General features: G+C 41.2%; 1 protein-coding gene across 5 annotated transcripts in view; it reads left to right on the top strand.

Annotated features, from left to right (window-relative positions):
• LOC126428083 (F-box/LRR-repeat protein fbxl-1-like) overlaps positions 1 to 22,987 on the top strand; it is a 110,936-nt gene that overhangs the window by 57,106 nt on the left and 30,843 nt on the right. For 4 of the 5 annotated variants that reach the window (XM_050089973.1, XM_050089971.1, XM_050089974.1 and 1 more), the window contains one exon: positions 10,122 to 10,307. The exons of the other annotated variant lie outside the window; for it this stretch is intronic. In XM_050089973.1, coding sequence (XP_049945930.1) covers positions 10,122 to 10,307 — 186 coding nt within the window. The remainder of the gene's footprint in view (positions 1 to 10,121; positions 10,308 to 22,987) is intronic. 5 annotated transcript variants of the gene reach the window in all.

Below are 22,987 nucleotides of genomic sequence, written 5' to 3'. Positions count from 1 at the left end.
AGCTCAATGGCTGACGTCATAATTCGAACAAATACAATGCCTAAATAATTGCACATTGAATTCATTCACAGAAATTAAAGTGCACACATGAAACTTCCTGGCAGATTAAAACTGTGTACCGGGCCGAGACTCGAACTCGGGACCTTAGCCCTTCACGGGCAAGTGCTCTACCAACTGAGCTACCGAAGCACGACTCGCGCCCCGTCCTCACAGCTTCAATTCCGCCAGTACCTCGTCTCCTACCTTCCAAATTTCACAGAAGCTCTCCTGCGAACCTTGCAGAACTAGCTACTCTTGGAAGAAAGGATATTGCGGAGACATGGCTTAGCCACAGCCTGGGGGTTGTTTCTAGAATGAAATTTTCACTCTACAGCAGAGTGTGCGCTGATATGAAACTTCGTGGCTGATTACAACTGTGTGCCCGACCGAGACTCAAACTCGGGACCTTCTTCAAAGTGCACACGTTTCACACTCATCCAAAAGGTACTTAAACTAGCAGGCAAGGACAGCAACGCTAAAATTATGAATGAAAGAAATAGGTATAGGAGTAGAAACAACTAGGCAACGCCTTGCTGCAGTGGATACACAAGTTCCTGCGAGATCACTGAAGTTAAGTGCTTTCAGGGGTGGCTGGCACTTGGATGGGTGACCATCCAGGCTGTCACGTGCTGTTGACATTTTTTTCGGAGTGCACTTAGCCTTGTGATGCCAATTAAGGAGCTACTCGACCGAATAGTAGCTGCTCCGGTCAAAGAAAACCATCATAACGACCAGGAGAGCAGTGTGCTGACCACACACACCTCCTGTCCACATCCTGAGCTGGGGATGATACGGCGGTCGGATGGTCCAAATGGGCCAATTGTGGCCTGAAGACAGAGTGTTGCTGCTGATGCTGCTTGGAAACAACTACACTAATGGAAGTGAAAAAGATCTATATTAATAACAAAATTTCGCCGACATTTGTTTACAATAACGATCAAAGCAGAAGAAATGAAATAAAATTTGTGCCGCGACCGGGACTCGAACCTAGGTCTTCCTGCTTGCTGGGCCGAAATGCTAACAATTGCACCACCACAGCACAATGGCCACATTCTGCACAAACTACCCACGTTGAGTGCCCTCCCCAACACGAACTTCAATTCATATCTTCTGCTTATTTTCCCTTACATCGTCACTACCGCCAGGGCTCTCCGACACTGGAATAGCACCCCAGCGTTGGATGTAATGGGAAAGTCCTGTACCACAGGAGATCTTATAGATCTCATAAGTAAATGTTTCGGTGAGACATTTAAGTCCCTTCATTATCTATGATAATGATCAAAGCAGAAGAAATGAATTAAAATTTGTGGTGCTGCCAGGCATCGAACCTCGGTTGTCTTCCTTACTAGGCAGAAATGCTAACCACTGCACCACCACAGCACAATGGGAATCGTTCCTACGCAAACTACCCAAGTTAAGCGCCCTTTCCAACAAAAACTTCAATTCATGTCTTCTGCTTATTTTCCCTTACATCATCACAGATAATGAAGAGACTTAAATGTCTTAGGAAAACATGTAATAAGAAGATCTATAAGATTTCCTATGGTTCAGGATGTTATATTGCTAGAGAAGGCCGAAATGCACGCTATAAGCTCACGCAGGATGGCGTGAGGTCTGAAACAGGATACGTAATGAATGCTATAAAGAAAAGTACTTAGCTTCTGGAATACTTAACTTTAATCCCTCATTTGTATACATCGTTCTTGATGAGACATGCTTCATACGATAACTATCAATTGCTATGGCGCCTTGCTAGGTCGTAGCCATTGACTTAGCTGAAGGCTATTCTAACTATCTTCTCTGCAAATAAACGAGGCTTCGTCAGTGTTGCATCGCTAGCTAAGTCGTCCGTACCACTGGGGCTAGTGCTAGTAAGTCTCTCGAGACCTGCCGTGTGGTGGCGCTCGGTCTGCGATCACTGACAGTGGCGACACGCGGGTCCGGCGTATACTAATGGACCGCGGCCGATTTAAAGCTACCACCTAGCAAGTGTGGTGTCTGGCGGTGACACCACACAGGACTGTCCCATTACGTGCAACGCAGGGGTGCTATTCCAATGTCAGAGAGCCCTGGCGGTAGTGATGATGTAAGAGAAAATAAGCAGAAGATATGAATTTAAGTTTGTCTTGAGGAGGGCACTCAATTTGGGTAGTTTATGCAGAAATGCTGACCATTGTGCTGTGGTGGTGCAATAGTTAGCATTTCGGCCTAGCAAGCAAGAAGAACCGGTTCGAGTCCCGGCTGTGGCTCATAGTTCATTTCTTCTCCTTCGAATATTATCGTAGCTAATGAAGAGACTTAAATGTCTTAGGGAAACATTTAATTATATGACATTTATTTTGCAGAAGAAGTAAATGAAAGATTAGTTTCTTTGAACAAGTTCCAAATAGAAAGTTACAATTTTAATAGTTGTTTTAGCCTTTGACGCGAGCTAAAGCAGCTATCCTTATCTGTGAGGATGCAGGCGGTGAGGTGCAACGTCGTCGGCAGCTTATTGTTGCAGTTGGACTTTGTTACAGTTGCTGCCAACATCCAGCTTTGCACGTGCGATTTATTTTGTCTCTCGTGCACAACGCTGAAGTAACACAGTTCAGTAGAGCGTTTTAAAGTTATTTGGATCGTGGTTTACCAGGCGAATAATGCAACCTCAAACTCTCCACTGTTGGCACTAACATGCACACTCATAGTAAACAGTTTCTATACGCCTGTGTCAAATTAACAGTTCATGCACACGGTAGTCAGTGACGGCCCGAATATGCCTTGATATTATAAAGTATTTAAAATGCACATGACGCAGTCACAGCAAACACTATAACTTCAACGTCATTTGTCCATAGTTATAGTGTCGTAGTTACACGACACAGTTCGCTTAGCAGTTTTACACAATCCAACTTCTCTGTACACTTTAAACATTCTTACCTGCCATTACATGAAAGAGCAAATATTTATCTCATCCTTAATCAGTTGCGTTGGTACCGATTGTTCCACGACACTACACAGCACACTTTTAACCTCCTTCCTCCTTGGTTCGAACATGAGTGCAGCATCACACTGTTCGACCGTCACAATCGATATTCTGATGGCTCTCGCTCTCTCACTCTTCTTGTGCAATATCTCAGCATACATTTAACTTCACAAAGTCATTCCAATCACACTTAATGCAATAAATGATAAACGAAGAATCAAGATATTTCATATAATCAATAAACAAGAAAACCTAATTACTAATGTCCAATAAGGAAATGATATAATTTGCATTTTATTATTTTCAACAAACAGTACTTATCAAATTATTGAACAAAATGAGCACTATGAAATATCGCCAGAAATTCATGTATAACTACGAAAAAAGAAAGAAAGCAAGAAAGAAAACAGAAATAGCTCGTGTATAGGTCGCAACTAGCGATGTCTTCACATATGCCCCCCTTTTATCATGAGATGTTTCCATGAACCTCTCAAGACAAAATGTCTTCGACACATGTGAGACTATAGGCCTTATAAAATTATTTAGTATTCTAGCATGTATCTACCTGAAAAATTCGAATTTATTACTCACAACTTTTTGCATCAATACTTAAATCTGCCATGGAATACTGTGAAACCTGTCTAGCAGCAGTGACCACAGAACTTCAAAAAAATTATTTACAATATGACACTAATTAAGCAAAATATTTAAACACTGATTATTCTCTATATTTTGAACATCCATCCCTCAGAAATGTATGAATAGTATCAAAAAAAGAGAATTGCTACTTAAACAATAGTTACAACTATCTTGTACAGAACCACTGGACTCTAACCACATTAGTCTCTTGTCCACAGGAAAGACTTACTTTTTTTAAATTAGACACTCTCGGGTGTCCAATAAACTAATCGCAATAATTTCACACAATATCCCTAGAGACTAATTTTATCCACATCAGATCACACTCTTAACACACTTTGAAATGTCCTTGTAACCATTTAACTTTGTGTCTCTGTATCATTGAGTCTAGTTCAGTCTCTAGCATACCTGTTAAATTCTTCTCTTCCCAATGGACTTTGCCTGAATTTTTCTTCTCTGTTCTTATGTCTTTTAGAATTCACCCATTAACTGAGTTCTAAAGCAACTGATTAAAATTATCGTCATATTACCAAACATCTCACACCACAAGTCATCTTACTGTTCACTGCAAATCAGTATCTCGATTCAGTAGATTACAAAATTCTTCTACACAGAATTTTTCCTTAAATACTTCACTTAATTGTGTAAATTATGTTCTCAAAGCGCCTTAAACATTATGCATCAATTCCTTACTTCTACTCCCAGTTGGTGGACAAATACATCTACCTATGGACAAGCCCCATAAAACTGTACCTCATTTGATTTCACCAGGTATTATCCTCCTGACAATTTACCTCTTTTCATTGATTTCCCAACCACTCTCCTATCTTCAACTCATATCCTGTCATCATTAGTAAATTGTCACCTTTATATAAAATAGTAAATCTGATTATCTCTACTTACTCCACAGTCTGGATAGCATGATAGTCAAAGAGTAATTAAGACAGACAACAGGATAGTAAAAGAGTAGGTGGGAGCACAGAAAACTAAAGAAGAAATAGCACTGCTACAGCTCTGGGCCCCATGCACACTATGACACATATTCACTAAAGAATAGTGAACCCCCAGGGGTTTCTCATCACTGACACTTAACAACGTCATTTAGTTTACCTGTATCACCTATTATTTTCAATCGTAACACTGGTGCATCCATCACCTCATTACCATGTTTAAACAATATTAAAACTCTTCAGCTACTGCACTAATTTCACTATCAATATCCAAAAGAGCTTTATCTTCCCTACCATAGACTCTTATTTTTACAAAAGGTTGGACAGCTTTCCTATCATCAACATCCTCTTTTTCGTGTAATAAATCACTTTCAAGATGTAAATTACTAACCTGGGTTGTGTTATTGTGTGTACTGTAATGGTAAGTGTCCCTGTCGTACGGCATTTCGGCTGGGATAATGTGTTGGAATCGGTGGGATGAGATTGTTATGTCAAAGTAGAGGCTCGTTGGCATCGTGTGGAAGCATATTCATCCAATACTGAACAAATGGCTCATCATACGGTTTCATTTTCGTCCCACAGATTTGACAACTCAAACCTTGTGTCAACCTAAAATTGTTGGAGTTGTTGCAGTTGGGACAGTGATGTGGCGTTTTGAGAGAGGTGGTTGAAGCCTGCTGTGTTGGTGGGGCCCATAACCAATGACACGATGAATGGAGTGGCCACCATCTTCATAATGCAGTGTGCCACATGCTAAATCCAGCAATAGAGGCAAGTGTCAGAGAGAGTCAGCTCCTAGTACTAGTTTAGTGGCATCTGTAATGAGAAAGTTCCAAAGCCGAGACCTAAGGTATTAGATGGAGATCTATACACGGTAATAGGAGAGTCATTTGGTACATGGAGCTGGATGATGGGTATGTTGTTTTTCACTGGAAAATGTACAGGAGGTGAGGTCCTCACGAACGAACCCAAGTTGATAACAAAATACTGTCTATGTATGCAGTCGAAGACACAGAGTCTGCCATTCTGCTGAAAAAGTGGTGTGTGAGACGTTTCACCGATGCATTGCAAGGTGAGGCGACTTCAGTTGTCGCCATGATCCACTGCACCCACTGTGGATTGCGCTTCTCGCTTGTGAAATCACATGGTGGCTGGCAGTTGCACACTGCGCCACTGAACTGTGTGTGGGACCAGCAGAGGCCACTCTAGGAATGTCAGAGCAGGAGGCAGGGTTGTCAGGCGTGTGAGTGTTCCAGGTGGTTAGCTGCTGTGACTTGTACACTGTGGAGGGGTTGTGTCACGCTCAGTGGTGGTGGGTTGTGGTTGGTATGGTTCAGCTGCATCTAACTGGTTGCCATGGTGTAGCTGTAGTGAATCATGGTTGGGGACATTGTTGTTTTAAGTGTTTATACATTGTTGGCGTTGCAAAAGTGTACAAATCCTTTCTGCCTTTCTTTACAGTGATTAGCATGTGTGTAAAATTATCGCCAGTTGTGTATTGGGTGGGAGCCTGACGCTCCACAGAGTCCAAAGTGCGTGGTACGGCTAGCGATGAGAAAAACAGATCAGTTAAAACCGATGCCGGTATTTTAGTTCCGAATAACCGGTTTTTTCGATATTTGTTTGGTCTCGATTGTAACAGGAGTTTTTTTTTATTTTTTGCTAATAGCCGAATAAAAAACTGAAATATCAGTTCGCCATAGCAGCAATGCTACAATTTTTCGTTTTTAAATAAACCTTTTTAAAAATAGGAGTAATTTTTAGTCGTAAATTTGCATTGGTTTAAATATTGCGTTATTACAGAAAATGGTGAAAGCTTCCAGGGCTATTTTAATAACTATGCCGAACTGTCGTGCAAGAATTGCATATCATAAGAATTGGTACATCACTCCTGAGACTATGACGTCCCTGTTGCCATGTGTTGTGGCTTAAGGTATGCATGTATTTAACGCGCAAACTAAGTTGACACTCGGCGTGCTTGCTGATGCAATCGGCTGTATATGGGAAATGACTTTGCAGTCGCTCCCATCAGCTGCCGCGCCGAGTGTCAGCTTTGCTTGCGCTTCTAATACGTGTAGTATGCAAGAGTTGCCCCCACCTGGTCTATACGGTAATTTCTCGCTGTCGTCGCCAGACATCCGTTGTGTTGCAGAATGCCATCAGCCATAGCCTGGGAATATCGTTGCAAACTGTCGTAGCAATGAAGTACAATGCTTCATTTGCTTTGAATGACTAACTGTTTCTCTGCTATTTCTATGAAATAACAAAAGAGGAAGGAAATTATGGTTACAGTAATAAATTAAAAACTTAACAAGAATTCATTAATAGTATACAAAGAAAATAGAAAGTAACTGATCTGTTGCCTGTGTCTTCATAATATGCCTCTATCTTCTAGTAGCCCTTGAAAACGAACAGATTAACACGAAAAATAGAGTCCTTTACCTCAGTTTTAACCTTTTAGCACTGGCTATTCGTAATACCCAAATAGTGGTATGATCTCCAATTACAACAGGATATTTGAGCAGAGTTTTAAAAAATTAGAATCAGTGTGAGAATACCGGGATTTTTTGTAGTATTCAACCACTAGTCACTTTTCGAGAAAAGTAGGTAATTGTGAATAGACTACGTTTTCTTTTATTTTTCCATTTTAATTCAATATTTTGACTCTGCTGATCCTGAAACTGAGTCAAATTTTTCAATCTTTGTTCGATTCCTACGTTTATTACAGAGAATAATAGGAATAATAAACGTAAAATCGGTTATTTCAGAAACCGGTTATTTTAAGCGGTTTTAACAGTCAGGTTAAAGTGACGTGGGAAAAAAACTGATATAACAGAAAACCGGTTGTATCAGTGATAGCTGTCATCCATAGATCTAGCGTAAGATTAGTACCAGCCAATGTAGGTAACTGGCCCCAAAGCTGTGAAATGCATTGTAGAAGACCTGTTTTAATTACTGCTCCAATGTCTGTGAAATGCATTGGAGTAGTGCACACTTTGTGGCGCAATCTGGGAGAAAAACATCACTGATTATGTTAGCGTTTTCACTGAGGTGGCTGAGCAAAGCGACGAATTTCGCACTGTTGTCCAAGAGACTGTGGGTGACCAGAATGCACTCAGCAATTGCCAATCACATTTTAGGTTGGTCTGTGCTGAATGGAGGCAGCATACATGCTGAACCAAACTGAATGGTGGAGTCGGTGCACGATAGTGCTGATGGCTAGGACAATGTCTGGACTAGGTAAGCAGTGTGAATGGGGTGTTCAAGATCGGATGGATGTGTCACGGGAGGCATGGCATTAGTGAACCTTCGAGAATTTACATGTCCAAGAAGCTGGTGCACAGTATCGGAATGATATGCATGCAAAGTACAGTCTAGCATGGTGTAACCCAGCAGGTTGTCTGTAGTGTTCCTTGTTCGGCACCATAGGTATCATTGTCAGAACAGGTGACATGGGGCTGAGAGTGATCATTTTTCTGCTTGACAGGATCAGTTACTGAGTATTTCACTGCGAAGCACTGAATACACCTGTGTGAAAGTCATAGGAATTTTGGTAACTGACAGTTGCAAGATGACTCCATCGTCGACATAATATCTGAACTGGAAACATAGAAGTGTTCAGATGGGGCATATGTGGTCGTCATGGGCCACCAATGTAAATTTTACCCCAGAATGGGATAAAAGTAACTTGTAGTGATGACACATTTAGGTGTAACTTGCACTTTATTTGTAACTGACACAGGACGAATTCACGTCGAGGTTCATGGCTAGAATAAAGCACACTGAATCATAGCTCCTTAGATATTCCACACCAGGTTGCTATCGCTAATCAGAGAGTTTTCTCTCTATGACGGCCATTGTCAGTGGTGGTGTTCCAACAATCTTAACATGTTACATTGTTGTTTAGATCAAATGCAATTAATTTTGGTGCATTACAATATTTGATATTTTTTGTTACATTGTATGTCATTTGAGTACTAATTTTATTGAGAAGTCAAGTTTCATCCAAAGAAATGGTTTTAATTTCGCCAAAATTCAATTTTAGACATTCACTTTGAATAATATTTACGTAATTGAACTGATGTGAGTAATATTGGCTTTCAAAACTTACCCAAAAGAGGCCACTAATGTACCACACAATTAAATTCGTAAACAATCTGGGCTTACTTATAAAGAAGCAAAACAAATATTGTCAACTTTTATATAACTTTAACAGTTAAGTATCTAAGTGTTTGAAAACAACCACAAGTTGCACTTTGTATTTTTTATTTACTAGTTTCGCTCTCCAAATGAACAAGATCATCATCAGTATATCCAATGTAAAATGCAAATTGAGATAATATGGAAAACTTAAACTGACATTATGTGCAGTAAGTAATCTATTTCCAATATGGTGACTTACGTTTATAGTTGGCTCACAGTACTAAAGATCGCATTTAAAGTTGGTTGATAGCTCTAGAGGTTAAACTATCTGTCCTCTAATACTTAGATTTAATATAATTTAAAGTACATTAATAAATTTTGACACTGACAGCGCCAAAGATTAAATTGACTGGACAACAGTAGTTGTAACGTCTCTAAAGATAATTTACAACTGCAGAAAACAAAATTTACATTTTAATCACCTCTCTTATGAGTGTGTATGTAGACACCTCATATCCATACATATCTGCTTATCTTTTAAAAAAACGAGTTCATCTGTAAAAATTAAAATATCTTTCAAAACATGTTATAAAAAATATATATATTTAAAAATGTCTTTAACAAAAACGCTTTCTAAACAAACGTTTTTAGAAATATTTCTATTAGGATAACACGGCCTTTATTATATTTTGGTTGCTTATCTGCAACACTTCATCAGATAACTGGAAGACCCACATAAGATAATTCGTTCTGTTCATTTATTGACTTTTGTGGGTTTTTCTTCTTTTCTACTACATTTTAAACGTAGTTTAAATGGAAGTTCTAGTACAGGCAGTTTAATGTTTAGACCTATCAGGCAACTGTAAACGCAATCTTTAATGCTGTCAGTCAACTTTTAAAAATAAATCATGATGCTGGAAATAGAATATGTACTTTACATAACGTCAGTGCAAGCTTTCAGTATTGTCGCAATTTGTATCCGTTACAGTATATACTCTGATGATGCTCTTGTTGATTTGAAGAGTGCAACCGGTAAATAAAAAATAGAAGGTCGCTTTGCGGCTGTTTTCAAAAAGTTATTTTTAACAGTCACTCCCTCTACTCCTTCTGCAGACAATGGTTGCTCCAGTTAAAGTTACGTATCTCATACTTAGCTATTTTTAACCAGTGTTACTAAATTATTGCCTCTTATTATTGTTATTAGTAAATTCAGTATACATGAAAAAACAATTTCAAAGAACATGCGTACTAAACAGCCTGAAAAGACACGCTTTAAAATGGGAAAAGAAATATGCACACTAATAAAGGTATCGACCAATTGACCTGTTTCCAGCTGGAGCAGTTACAATATTATTCTACCATCCCAAATTTCTGTTGTTACACAGGTGCATCCTTCCATTACTGTCAGTCTGTGCTGACAGCTTGGAACGTTTGGAACTTTCAGAGTACAACATACACAAGGAAGAATCAGTGGAAGCATTCACTGCCCTGGGAACCTTGAAGAACTTGCAGGAGCTCAAGATGTTAATCTTATATCCAGCACCACCTGGTGCAGCTCCTCTGGCATTCGAGTAAGCTATGTGGTTAACCCACACAGTTTTTTACGAATGTATACGCTAATAGGAATAGGATCTATTGAAATTCCTCAAGCTTCCAGCGAATCCAGGTGGTCTGAATGCCACACACTTTCAGCTGCTTGTGAATGTGAGTGTGAGTGTGTGTGTGTGTGTGTGTGAGAGAGAGAGAGAGAGTGAAAGAGAGAGAGAGAGAGAGAGAGAGAGAGAGAGAAGGGGAGAACGAGAGAGAGAGAGATTGAGAGAATGAAGAGAGAATGAATGAGTAAGTAAGGATGAGTGTGTGACAGGGTGTGTATGTAAGAGAAAGAGAGAGGGAGAGGGACAGAGCGGGGAGGCATGAGGGAGCAAGGGAGGGAGAGGGATTGTGAGTGTGTGTGCGTGTGTGTGTGTGTGTGTGTGTGTGTGTGTGTGTGTGTGTTTTGCCATTGAATTACAACACTGGGGATAAAAGAATGCTGCCCCAGACAGAAAATAAATTGGAAGTTAATCGTCTTCCTGAAGAATAAGTGTATGAATGAAATATAAGAATTGATGTGAGAATTTATATAAGAATGAAGCAGAATATGAGAATTTAAAACGAGTGTAACCCCTCAACATACCATAGCACATGTATTACGTAATAATACGCTTACTGTGAAATCTAGTTGTAATTTTACAATTAATGTAACATCCTTATATCTCCGAATTTGATAAGGATCGTTCGTGAGGTGTCCTTCTGCAGTCATGGGTACATAAATGAAAACAGTTATTTGAAACAAAATAAAAGCAATCATTGGGTTTCGAACATGGGACGCAGAAGTACGAAGTCGTGATGCTTACCATTTTGCCACCATTTCATCCGAGAGTATGGCGCAGTAAAATACATATAACGTACCTAGAAAAAACATAGGACGCTTGGCCATTGTTTTTTCAGAAACAGTGGAGTATCTAAGGATCGGCAGAGACACACATTTGTTTAATTTGACTCCTCTTTCACTGAGCGATGATGCCACTTGCTGTGTCCTCCCCATAAGCAAATAAAGGCAAAATGTCCCGTTTTCATTATGTCCAGATGCTTCAAATAAGGGCATTAAAAAACATTACTGAACAGTTGTAACAAGCTTCTTCAAAGACAAGGGAAAATGTAACAGGTTCTTGATTTCTATGAACATATGACTGATCTGAAGAAGCCATTTCAAATAAACTAAAATCTATCTTAATTGAATCAACTGTGGGTTCCTGGTGAAACACTGTAAATTAACTATGCAAACACTGTCTTTTGCCTTGTTTAACAATGTTATTATTAATGTTACTGCATAACCTAGGTTTCAGGCTATAAGCCCATTTTCAAGTACATTACTGATTCCCAAAGATGATAATGCACAGATAAACATAATGTCGAGGCAAAGATAATCATCTCAACGTATCGATCGATAGCTTAAAGTAAAATTACGTCAATGAGCGTTATTAATACATTGCTGAATTGTGTAATAATGTATTTAATTTGTTAAAAAATGGTCATCGACATAGCTTTACATTAAGCTATGGATCGATATGTTAAGATGTTTAGATGTTATCTTTGCCCTGCCATCATGTTTATCTGTGCATTATCATCTTTGGGAATCAGTAATGTGGTTGAAAATGGCTTGATAACCCGGAAACTAGGTTGTGCAGTAACATTAACAATAAAATTCTGAAACAAGACAAAAACAGTGTTTGTTTAGCTAAAATCTATCTTACTGGAAAATGGGTTAACACAAAACATTCCAGATTTTTATTCAGCCGACAATGCTTCAGTTAATTTCGATAAGTATGATTCTGTCTTTGCTAGATTAAAAGAAGAAAACGGAAAATTAATCGAAATGCATCGTTGTATAAAACTATACCATTGTGCTAATTATGGATTCAAGTTTCTAAAACATCATGTAAAAGGTCTAGATCTTAAAAAACGTTCAGAATTTTCTTCGTCATCAATAAATTTTGAAGAACTAAGAACATTTAGCGAGATTGCTCAACATGACTACACTGAAATATTGTTATACAATTTCGTGCTAGGGTTGTCTTTGGAGTCAGCTGCAGGGCCTCTTGTAAGATGTGACGAGTTTTAAAGCTGTGTTACATATCACAGCGCAAATAAAAAACACGGCCCCTAATTTCGATCAAGACGTAATAAACGATTATTCACTAACACTAACAACATTCTCTGTAATTTTTGAAAGAAACTTTACCTGTATTTTCTAAAGCAATTATACTTTTAGAAAAAGAGGACTCACTTTCCACAGATGTTCACGAGAAATCTCAATTTTGTACACCCTTGTTCAGTTAAATTTAATAAACTTATTACGATAATTAAGAACATAACAAACAAAGTTATAATTTCATTGCTAACTAGCGATGTAGCGGTATTAACTCTGTGATACCATTAACTCTCTAACAATATGTAAACGTTATTTCTTACTGTCCCTTTTCCTTATTTCTTTTTTTTAATATTAAGTGAATAATGAAGTTAATACCTTTGCATTTCCTTAAATGAAATCTAATTAAATACTTTTTCACTAATTACTGATTTTAAATTGTAGTAAAATCTCTATAATACATTGATTCTTCGATTCTAGTTCTTTGACCTGGAATAACGGACTTATCTCCGCAAGACTGACTTTTGACTACTTTGCATCAATCTAGTTCTTTATTATTTACGCCACTTGTATATCTTTCAGTGGGGATTCAATCCTTTCTACTGTCCAAACTCAGAAATTAGGTTTGGCTTTTCTTTGGTGGAATCAGATTAGTATCTCACATACAACTTTCATGTGAACGAGTGACATTCAAAATCTAAGTGCCACACAAATCAGAATAGGACAGACAAAACAAAAACACCAACAAAAATCCTACGTGAAACCACTACTCTTGTACTAAGTTTAATATAGCAATCAAGGCTCATCCACTTAAGGTGTTGGCAATTGCGTTCCCTCTAACAGTCCCTAAATTAAATTTGCCACTCGTCACCCTACCCAACATAGGAACTGAGTATCGTCGAATAATATTAATTGGTTCTGCTAAGGTACTAAGTCTATCTTCAAAGATTAGGTTCACACAATTTATGGGCAACAATAACTGTGACCTCTTTTAAATATGTTGTGTAGATCGTATCTGCCCACTTGTCTAATTTAGGGTGCCTTGGAAGCTGTTTTTTCGGATCGCTACACAATTCAAGCGAATTATATTACTGGCGTTAATTACAGTAAGTTAAAATGACAACAATTAACTTTGCGTATTCACAAAGGTGTGTCGCAAGGAAATGACGACATACAAATAATCAATGTCCTCTGGTACATACAATTTCAATGCAACCAAACCAATACAGTTCATAAGTCACTGCTGTAGCGTTTGTATTGACAGCTCGTATTCCACTCCGGCCTCGGGTAGGCGGAGAGGCGCTTATACACTACCGGCATTAAAATTGCTACACCATGAGGATGACGTGCTACAAACGTGAAATTTAACCGACAGGAAGAAGATGCTGTGATATGTAAATGATTAGGTTTTCACAGCATTCACACAAGGTTGGCGCCGTTGGCGACACCTACAACGTGCTGACATGAGGAAAGTTTCCAACCGAAACGCTGTTGTGATGTCTCATGTAAGGAGGAGAAATGCGTATCATCACGTTTCCGACTTTGATAAAGGTCGGATTGTACCCTATCGCGATTGCGGTTTATCGTATCGCGACATTGCTGCTCGCGTCGGTCGAGATCCAATGACTGTTAGCAGAATATGGAATCGGCTGTAACGAATCGTGCAGCCACGTCTCGATCCCTGAGTCAACAGATGGGGACGTATGCAGGACAACAACCATCTGCACAAACAGTTCGACGACGTTTGCACCAGCATGGACTATCAGCCCGGAGACCGTGGCTGCGGCTACACTTGACGCTGCATCACAGGCAGGAGCGCCTGTGATGGTGTACTCGACGACGAAGCTGGGTGCACGAATGGCAAAACGTCTTTTTTCGGATGAGTCCAGGTTCTGTTTACAGCATCATGATGGTCGCATCCGTGTTTGGCGACATCGCTGTGAACGCACATTGGAAGCGTGTATTCGTCATCGCCATACTGGAGTATCACCCGGCGTGACGGTATGCGGTGCCATTGGTTACACGTCTCGGTCACCTCTTGTTCGCATTGACGGCACTGTCAACAGTGGACGTTACATTTCAGATGTGTTACGACCAGTGGCTCTACCCTTTATTCGATCCCTGCGAAACCTTACATTTCAGCAGGATAATGCACGACCGCATGTTGCAGGTCCTGTACGGGCCTTTCTGGATACAGAAAATGTTCGACTGCTGCCCTGGCCACCACATTCTCCAGATCTCTCACCAATTGAAAATGTTTGATCAATGGTTGCCGAGTAACTGGCTCGTCACAAGATGCCAGTCACTACTCTTGATGAACTGTGGTATCGTGTTGAAGTTGCATGGGCAGCTGTACCTGTACACGCCATCCAAGCTCTGTTTGACTCAATGCCCAGGCGTATCCAGGCCGTTATTACGGCCAGAGGTGGTTGTTCTGGGTACTGATTTCTCAGTATCTATGCACCCAAACTTCGTGAAAATGTAATCATATGTCAGTTCTAGTATAAAATATTTGTCCAATGATTACCCGTTTATCATCTGCATTTCTTCTTGGTGCAGCAATTTTAATGACCAGTAGGGTATTCCCTTCGTGCAGAGGCCGCTCCTGTCTCGGTGTCGTCCTAGAGAGGGGTCCGTCAGCGTGCTATTGGCTGACGCCGTCTCACAGCCCTCTCTGCTCTTCTGTTCTTGATCGTCGTTACGCCGACAGTGCAGATCTTGTTTCCTGGCTTTATAAAAAGCCAACTGAGACTTAAACTCAATGGTACACAAAATCACAATTATTACTCCACTAACCCTGTAGTGCGTACTCAAAGTATACACACCAACATAAAGCGCTCAGCACTCAACTACCTTAGAGTGGGCGTCTACATTCACACAGATACCGCAAACGCTAAATTACCCTTAGAGTGAGCGTGAATACAAAATCCAACAACTTAAATCACAACGACTTCTATAGTCTTGTGCGCACCGAGAATACCACGAACCGCACTCTAAGTCCAGTCCAGTGATTGACTAATACTTTCAAACACCAACTTCTCCAAATATGGAACCTAATTTCACCGAAATTAGAGCGTAAATTTACAACAGCACGCTAGCACGGTACTTCCCACACAACGTGATTACTAATACACTTTATCCACGCTACTGCAGCGTCAGTTAACCAATACCTCCACCTATACAATCGTAGCAAAAATCTTTCCAGCACTACGACCCAAAATAAACTCAAATCAATTAGTTTAACATACCGTACTTTCTCTCGCGGAACAATATAAATCGAAGCAGATACACTGCTGAACACGTCTAACTACTCGCTCACACTAAGTTCTGATCGACAACACCGACCGAATACTAACTCCATAATTCAATAAAACGTCTTGACGGTATTCTCACAAAAATTGACCAATCGCAATTCCATTTATATCCGCGATCTGTTGTGTGGTGTCACCGCCAGACACCACACTTGCTAGGTGGTAGCCTTTAAATCGGCCGCGGTCCGTTAGTATACGTCGGACCCGCGTGTCGCCACTATCAGTGATTGCAGACCGAGCGCCGCCACACGGCAGGTCTAGTCTAGAGAGACTCCCTAGCACGCGCCCCAGTTGTACAGCCGACTTTGCTAGCGATGGTTCACAATCTACATACGCTCTCATTTGCCGAGACGACATTTTAGCATAGCCTTCATCTACGTCATTTGCTACGACCTAGCAAGGCGCCATATTCAGTTACTACGAATGTATTCTGAACAAATAATATTGTGAATCGTGTACCGTCAAGAGCGACGTTCATCATTAATGGATTAAAGTTAAGTATCAAACTAATTACGTCCGCTTTATGAATTCTAATTCCTTGTCATGTTCCAGACCTCACGTCAGTATAGTCCCTCCCTCCTCACGCCAGCCTGCGTGAGCTAAAACGCGTGCATTTCGGCCAGCACGAGTAACACGGTGTTGCCTCTTCTGCCAACACAATATGTTGTCTTCCCGGTGACTGTTAGATACGATAATTAATTAGAGCTTGCACCTATCAGCTCGAGCGTAGGCGTCCCTAGCAAGACTCAAATCAGAAATGAACTTCTATATCCTAAGAACCTTAGGGGAACCAATTTAGACAATAGCTTTTAACAATTAATAATAAGTTCTTCGGCGGCCTTCGTCTCGCTGAATGGTAGCCAGCTCGATGTGATGAATTACATCTACAGCTACACAGATACACCGCAGGCCACCGTAAGGTACTTGGCGGGGGGTACTCTGTACCACACTCATCACTTCACCTTCCGTGCCACTCGCAAAACCGAGCGAGGAGAAAACGACTGTCTGTACGCCTCTGTACGAGCGCAAATATCTCGTATCTTATCTTCGTTGTCCTTACGCGCTATATATGTTGGCGGCAGAAGAATCGTTAGGCAGTCAGCTTCAAACGCTGGTTCTGTAAATTTTCTCAATAGCGTTTCCCGAAAAGAACGCCGCTTTCGCTCCATGGATTCCCACTCGAGTTCCCGAAGCACCTCCGTAACACTTGCGTTTTGTTCGAACCTGTTGGTAACAAATCTAGCAGCCCTCCTGTGAATTCTTTGAATCTGACCGGGTACTGATCCCAAACACCCGAGCAGCACTCAAGAATACGTCACACCCGTGTCCTATATGCCGTCTCCTTTACTGGTGAACCACTCTTTCCTAAAATTCTCCCAATAAACCGAAGTCGACCATTCTCCTTCCCTACCACAGTTCTCACTTCCTCGTTCCACCTCATATCGCTTTGCAGCGTTTCGCCCAGATATTTAAACGACTTGACTGTGGCAAGCTGGACACTAGTAATGCTGTATACGAACATTACAGGCTTGTTTTTCCTATTCATCTGCATTAACTTACATTTTTCGTCATTTAGAGCTAGCTGCCATTCATCAAACGAACTGGATATTCTGTCGAAGTCGTCTTGTATCTTCCTACAGTCACTCAACTTCATCACCTTACCGTACACCACGACACTATCAGCAAACAACCACAGAAAGCTTCACACTGTGTCCGTCAGGTCATTTGTGTACATAGAGAACAACAGCGGTCCTTTAACACTTCCCTGAGGCACTCCTGACGGTACCCGATGAACACTCGATGTCGAGGACAACATACTGGATTCTGTTATTTAGGAAGTTTTCGAGCCACTCACATATCTGTGAACTTATTTCATATGTTCGTACCTTCGCTAACAGCCTGCAGTGGGGCACTGCGTCAAATGCTTTCCGGAAATGTAGAATCTGCCTGTTGCAGAAAAAAAATTACTATTAATAGTTGCACTAATCATAAGGCAAAATTTTCACAAAATTTCTTTAGTCATTAAAACAAAAGTGCTTTTCGTTGTGGCAGAATCCTCTCAAGAAATTTCAATCAGCAACTTTCTCCTCCGAATGCAAAAACATTTTGTTGGCGCCAACCTACATAGGGAGAAATGATCATTATAATAAAATAAGGGAAATGAGAGCTTACACAGAGAGATATAGGTGTTCGTTTCTTCCGCGTGCTGTTCAATATTGGAATAATAGAGAATTATTGTGAAGCTGATTCGATGAACCCTTGCCAGGCACTTAAGTGTGATTTGCAGAGAATCCAGGTAGATGTAAATGCAGATGTGGGCTTTCCAAAGTCGAAATGTAGAATGTCGAAATCGAATATATCAAATTTCGATGATCAATATAAGTAGCATCTAGTGCATTTTCATCAACCACATTTTGAGTAAAATCAAGAGAGAATCAAAGACAAAATACCAAGAAGTAAATTGTAAATGTTGAAGTGATAAAACGATTTCGAAAAAAATATTTAAATATTCCAACAGAAAATTGAATTCGAGGAAAATATTGTGTGCTTCTGTGCTTTGTACTGAATTGTTTTCTTAAAATTTTTACTGAGTATAGAACTTTTTTTACTTTTCTTATTTACTGCTAATGACTTACTTTTATGCGCTATACACACAGTTGTCTGATATATATACAGGGTGAGTCACCTAACATTACCGCTGGATATATTTCGTAAACCACATCAAATACTGACGAATCGATTCCACAGACCGAACGTGAGGAGACGGGCTAGTGTAATTGGTTAATACAAACCATAAAAAAATGCACGGAAGTATGTTTTTTAACACAAACCTACGTTTTTTTAAATCGAACCCCGTTAGTTTTGTTAGCACATCTGAACATATAAACAACTACGTAATCAGTGCCGTTTGTTGCATTGTAAAATGTTAATTACATCCGGAGATATTGTAACCTAAAGTTGACGCTTGAGTACCACTCCTCCGCTGTTCGATCGTGTGTATCGGAGAGCACCGAATTACGTAGGGATCCAAAGGGAACGATGATGGACCTTAGGTACAGAAGAAACTGGAACAGCACATTACGTCCACATGCTAACACCTTTTTATTGGTCTTTTTCACTGACGCACATGTACATTACCATGCGTCAAGTTGCATAGGGAGAAATGATCATCATAATGCAAAAGGGTGATCAGATCTCGCACGGAGAGATTTAAACGTTTGCATTTTCCTCGTGGCTGTTCGAGACTGGACCGGTAGAGAAGCAGCTTGAAGGTGCTTCGACGAATCCTCTGCCAGGCACTTAATTGTAAAATGCAGAGTGGTCACGGAGATGTAGATGTAGAACAGGTGCCTTGTTGCTCTTAAGTAACCATAGTAAAGGTGGTGTTGTCTCGGCAAATAGCAACACCAAGAAGGAGTTGTGCAGTATAAACGGAAGTTGGCAGATGCGTTTCTGCATCTGAAAGACGATGTCTGTGATAATTTTGGCGCCAGTCGTGTGAGAATGGCGCCAGTAGCGCCACTACTGGGATGCAGATCAGGTTTCTTTTAAATAGACGTCGTAACGGTGGTGAACGTTAGTTACCTTTGAAACTGGATGTGATGAGTTAATGTTAGTCAAGAAGGTCTTTAAGGCGAAAGGACGCCATTATCAACACACCACTGAGTTTGAACGATATCGTGTAATAGGGCTTCGGGACTCTGGATGTTCCTTCTGCGATACTGAAGAAAGGCTTTGTAGGGATTTAGCCACTGTATACGATTACTGGCAGCGGTGGTCCAGTTTTCAAGAAGGGTCGTCGAGCAGACGCGCAAAACTATAGGCCTATATCTCTGACGTCGATCTGTTGTAGAATTTTAGAACATGTTTTTTGCTCGTGTATCATGTCATTTCCGGAAACCCAGAATCTACTCTGTAGGAATCAACATGGATTCCGGAAACAGCGATCGTGTGAGACCCAACTCGCTTTATTTGGTCATGAGACCCAGAAGATATTAGATAAGGGGCTCCCAGGTAGATGCCATTTTACTTCATTTCCGGAAGGCGTTTGATACAGTACCGCACTGTCGCCTGATAAACAAACTAAGAGCCTAAGGAATATCAGAACAGCTGTGTGGCTGGATTGAAGAGTTAGTAGCAAACAGAACACAGCATGTTCTTCTGAATGGAGAGACGTCTACAGACGTTAAAGTAACCTCTGGCGTGCCACAGGGGAGTGTTATGGGACCATTGCTTTTCACAATATATATAAATGACCTAGTAGATAGTGTCGGAAGTTCCATGCGGCTTTTCGCGGATGATGCTGTAGTAAACAGAGTAGTTGTAGCATTAGAAAATTGCAGCGAAATGCAGGAAAATCTGCAGCAGATAGGCACTTGGTGGCAACTGACCCTTGACATAGACAAATGTAATGTATTGCGAATACATAGAAATAAGGATCCTTTATTGCATGATTATATGGTAGCGGAACAAACACTGGTAGCAGTTACTTCTGTAAAATATCTGGGAGTATGCGTACGGAACGATTTGAAGTGGAATGATCATATAAAGCTAATTGTTGGTAAGGCGTGTCCCAGGTGCAGATTCATTGGGAGAGTCCTTAGAAAATGTAGTCCATCAACAAAGGAGGTGGCTTACAAAACACTCGTTCGACATATACTTGAGTATTGCTCATCAGTGTGGGATCCGTACCAGGTCGGATTGACAGAGGAGACAGACAAGATCCAAAGAAGAGCGGCGCGTTTCGTCACAGGGATACTTGGTAAGCGTGATAGCGTTACGGATATGTTTAGGAATCTCAAGTGGCAGACTCTGCAAGAGAGGCGCTCTGCATCGCGGTGTAGCTTGCTCGCCAGGTTTCGAGAGGGTGCGTTTCTGGATGAGTTATCGAATATATTGTTTCCCCCTACTTATACCTCCCGAGGAGATCACGAATGTAACATTAGAGAGATTCGAGCGCGCACGGAGGCTTTCCGGCAGTCGTTCTTCCCGCGAACCATACGCGACTGGAACAGGAAAGGGAGGTAATGACAGCGGCAAGTAAAGTACCCTCCGACACACACCGTTGGGTAGGTTGTGGAGTATAAATGTAGATGTAGATGTAGATGTAGAATGTACGGTCACAAGAAGGACCGGGCTCCCGATAGCCGCGTGGCTCTGCCTCTGGGGGAAGACCATCGTGTTTGGCGTACGGCTTAGGCGCAGCGTACTGCATCTGCAGCAGCAATTTGAGCAGCAGTTGGCACTACAATGACACAACGAAATGTTGAAAACTGGTTACTTCAAGGATATCTCCGAGTCAGACGCCCTGGAGCGTGCACTCCACTGACACTAAACCACCGCAATTTGCGACTTCAGTTGTGTCAAGCGAGAGCTCATTGGAGCGCAGTGTGGAGGTCTGTTCTGTTTTCTGATGAAGGCTGGTTCTGTCTCGGTGCCAGTGATGGCCGTATGTTGATTATAAGGAGGCCAGTGGGGAGTCTGCAACAATCTGTCTGAATGCTAGACACACTGGACTTACACCTGGAGTCATGGCGTAGAATGTGATTCCGCATGACACGTGGAGCAATCTCGCCGTTATCCCACGCACCCAGACTGCAAATTTCTATCATCAGTCTGGTGATCCGACCTGTTGTGCTGCCATTCATGAACAGTATTACGGGAGTGATTCCAACAGGATAACGCTCGCCCACACACCGCTGTCATAATCAAATTCAAAATGGTTGAAATGGTTCTGAGCACTATGGGACTTAACATCTGAGGTCATCAGTCCACTAGAACTAGAACTACTTAAACCTAACTAACCTAAAGACATCACACACATCCATTCCCGAGGCAGGATTCGAACCTGCGACCGTAGAGGTCGCGCGGTTCTAGACTGAAGCGCCTAGAACCGCTCGGTCACAACGACCGGTGCTGTCATAATCCTACATGTTCTATCAAGTGTCGATATGTCGCTTTGGCCTACTCGATCACCAGATCTGTAGCCAATCGAGCACATGACGGACAACTCCATTGTGATCCACAACCAGGATTAACTGTAAACGTACTGATCAACCAAGTGCGACTGGCACAAAACTCCAGCCGTAAAATCGATATCTGGGACCTATTCAACACGATGCATGTACATCTACATCTACAGCTACGTGATTACTCTGCTATTCGCAATTAAGTGCCTGGCAGAGGGATCAACGAATCACCTTCAAGCTGTCTCTCTACCGTTCCACTCTCGAAGGGCGCGCGGGAAAAACGAGCACCTAAATTTTTCTGTCCGAGCCCTTACTTCTCTCATTTTATCGTGATAATCATTCCTACCTATGTAGGTGGGTACCAACAGAATGTTTTCGCAGTCGGAGGAGAAATCTGGTGATTGAAATTTCATGGGAAGATCCCGTCGCGACGAAAAAGGCCTTTGTTTTAATGATTGCCATTCAAATTCACGTATCAAGTCTGTGGCACTATCTCCCTTATTTCGCGATAATACAAAACGAACCGCCCTTCTTTGAACTTTTTCAGTATCATCCGTCAGTCCCACCTCATACGAATCCCACACCGCACAGAAGTACTCCAGAATAAGACGGACTAGTGTAAGCAGTCTCTTTAGTAGACCTGTTGCACCTTCTGCCAATGAATCGCAGTCTTTGCTTTGCTCTACCCACAATATTATCAATGTGATCGATCCAATTTAGTTTATTTGTAATTGTAATCCCCAAGTATTTAGTTGAATTTACAGCCTTGAGATTTGTGTGACTTATCGCCTAATCGAAATTTAGCGGATTTCTTTTAGTTCAAATGGTTCAAATGGCTCTCAGCACTATAGGACTTAACATCTGTGGTCATCAGTCCCCTAGAACTTAGAACTACTTAAACCTAACTAACCTAAGGACATCACACACATCCATGCCTGAGGCAGGATTCGAACCTGCGACAGTAGCGGTCACGCGGATCCAAACTGTAGCGCCTAGAACCGCACGGCCACACCGGCCGGCTTTCTTTTAGTACTCATGTGAATGACTTCATACTTTTCTTTATTCAGTGTCAACTGCCACCTTTCGCTCCACACAGATATCTTATCTCATTTTGCAAGTCGTTTTCATCATCTGATGGCTTTACAAGACTGTAAATGACAGCATCATCTGCAAACAATCTAAGACGGCTACTCAGATTGTCTCCAAGTCGTTTATGTAGATCAGGAACAATAGAGGGCCTATAACACTTCATTGGGGAACGCCGGATATTACTTCTGTTT

Source organism: Schistocerca serialis, chromosome 12, assembly GCF_023864345.2.
Source record: "Schistocerca serialis cubense isolate TAMUIC-IGC-003099 chromosome 12, iqSchSeri2.2, whole genome shotgun sequence".
Taxonomy (NCBI): domain Eukaryota; kingdom Metazoa; phylum Arthropoda; class Insecta; order Orthoptera; family Acrididae; genus Schistocerca; species Schistocerca serialis.
The sequence above is the reverse complement of the archived record's forward strand: the minus strand, read 5'-3'. Positions and strand labels throughout refer to the sequence as shown.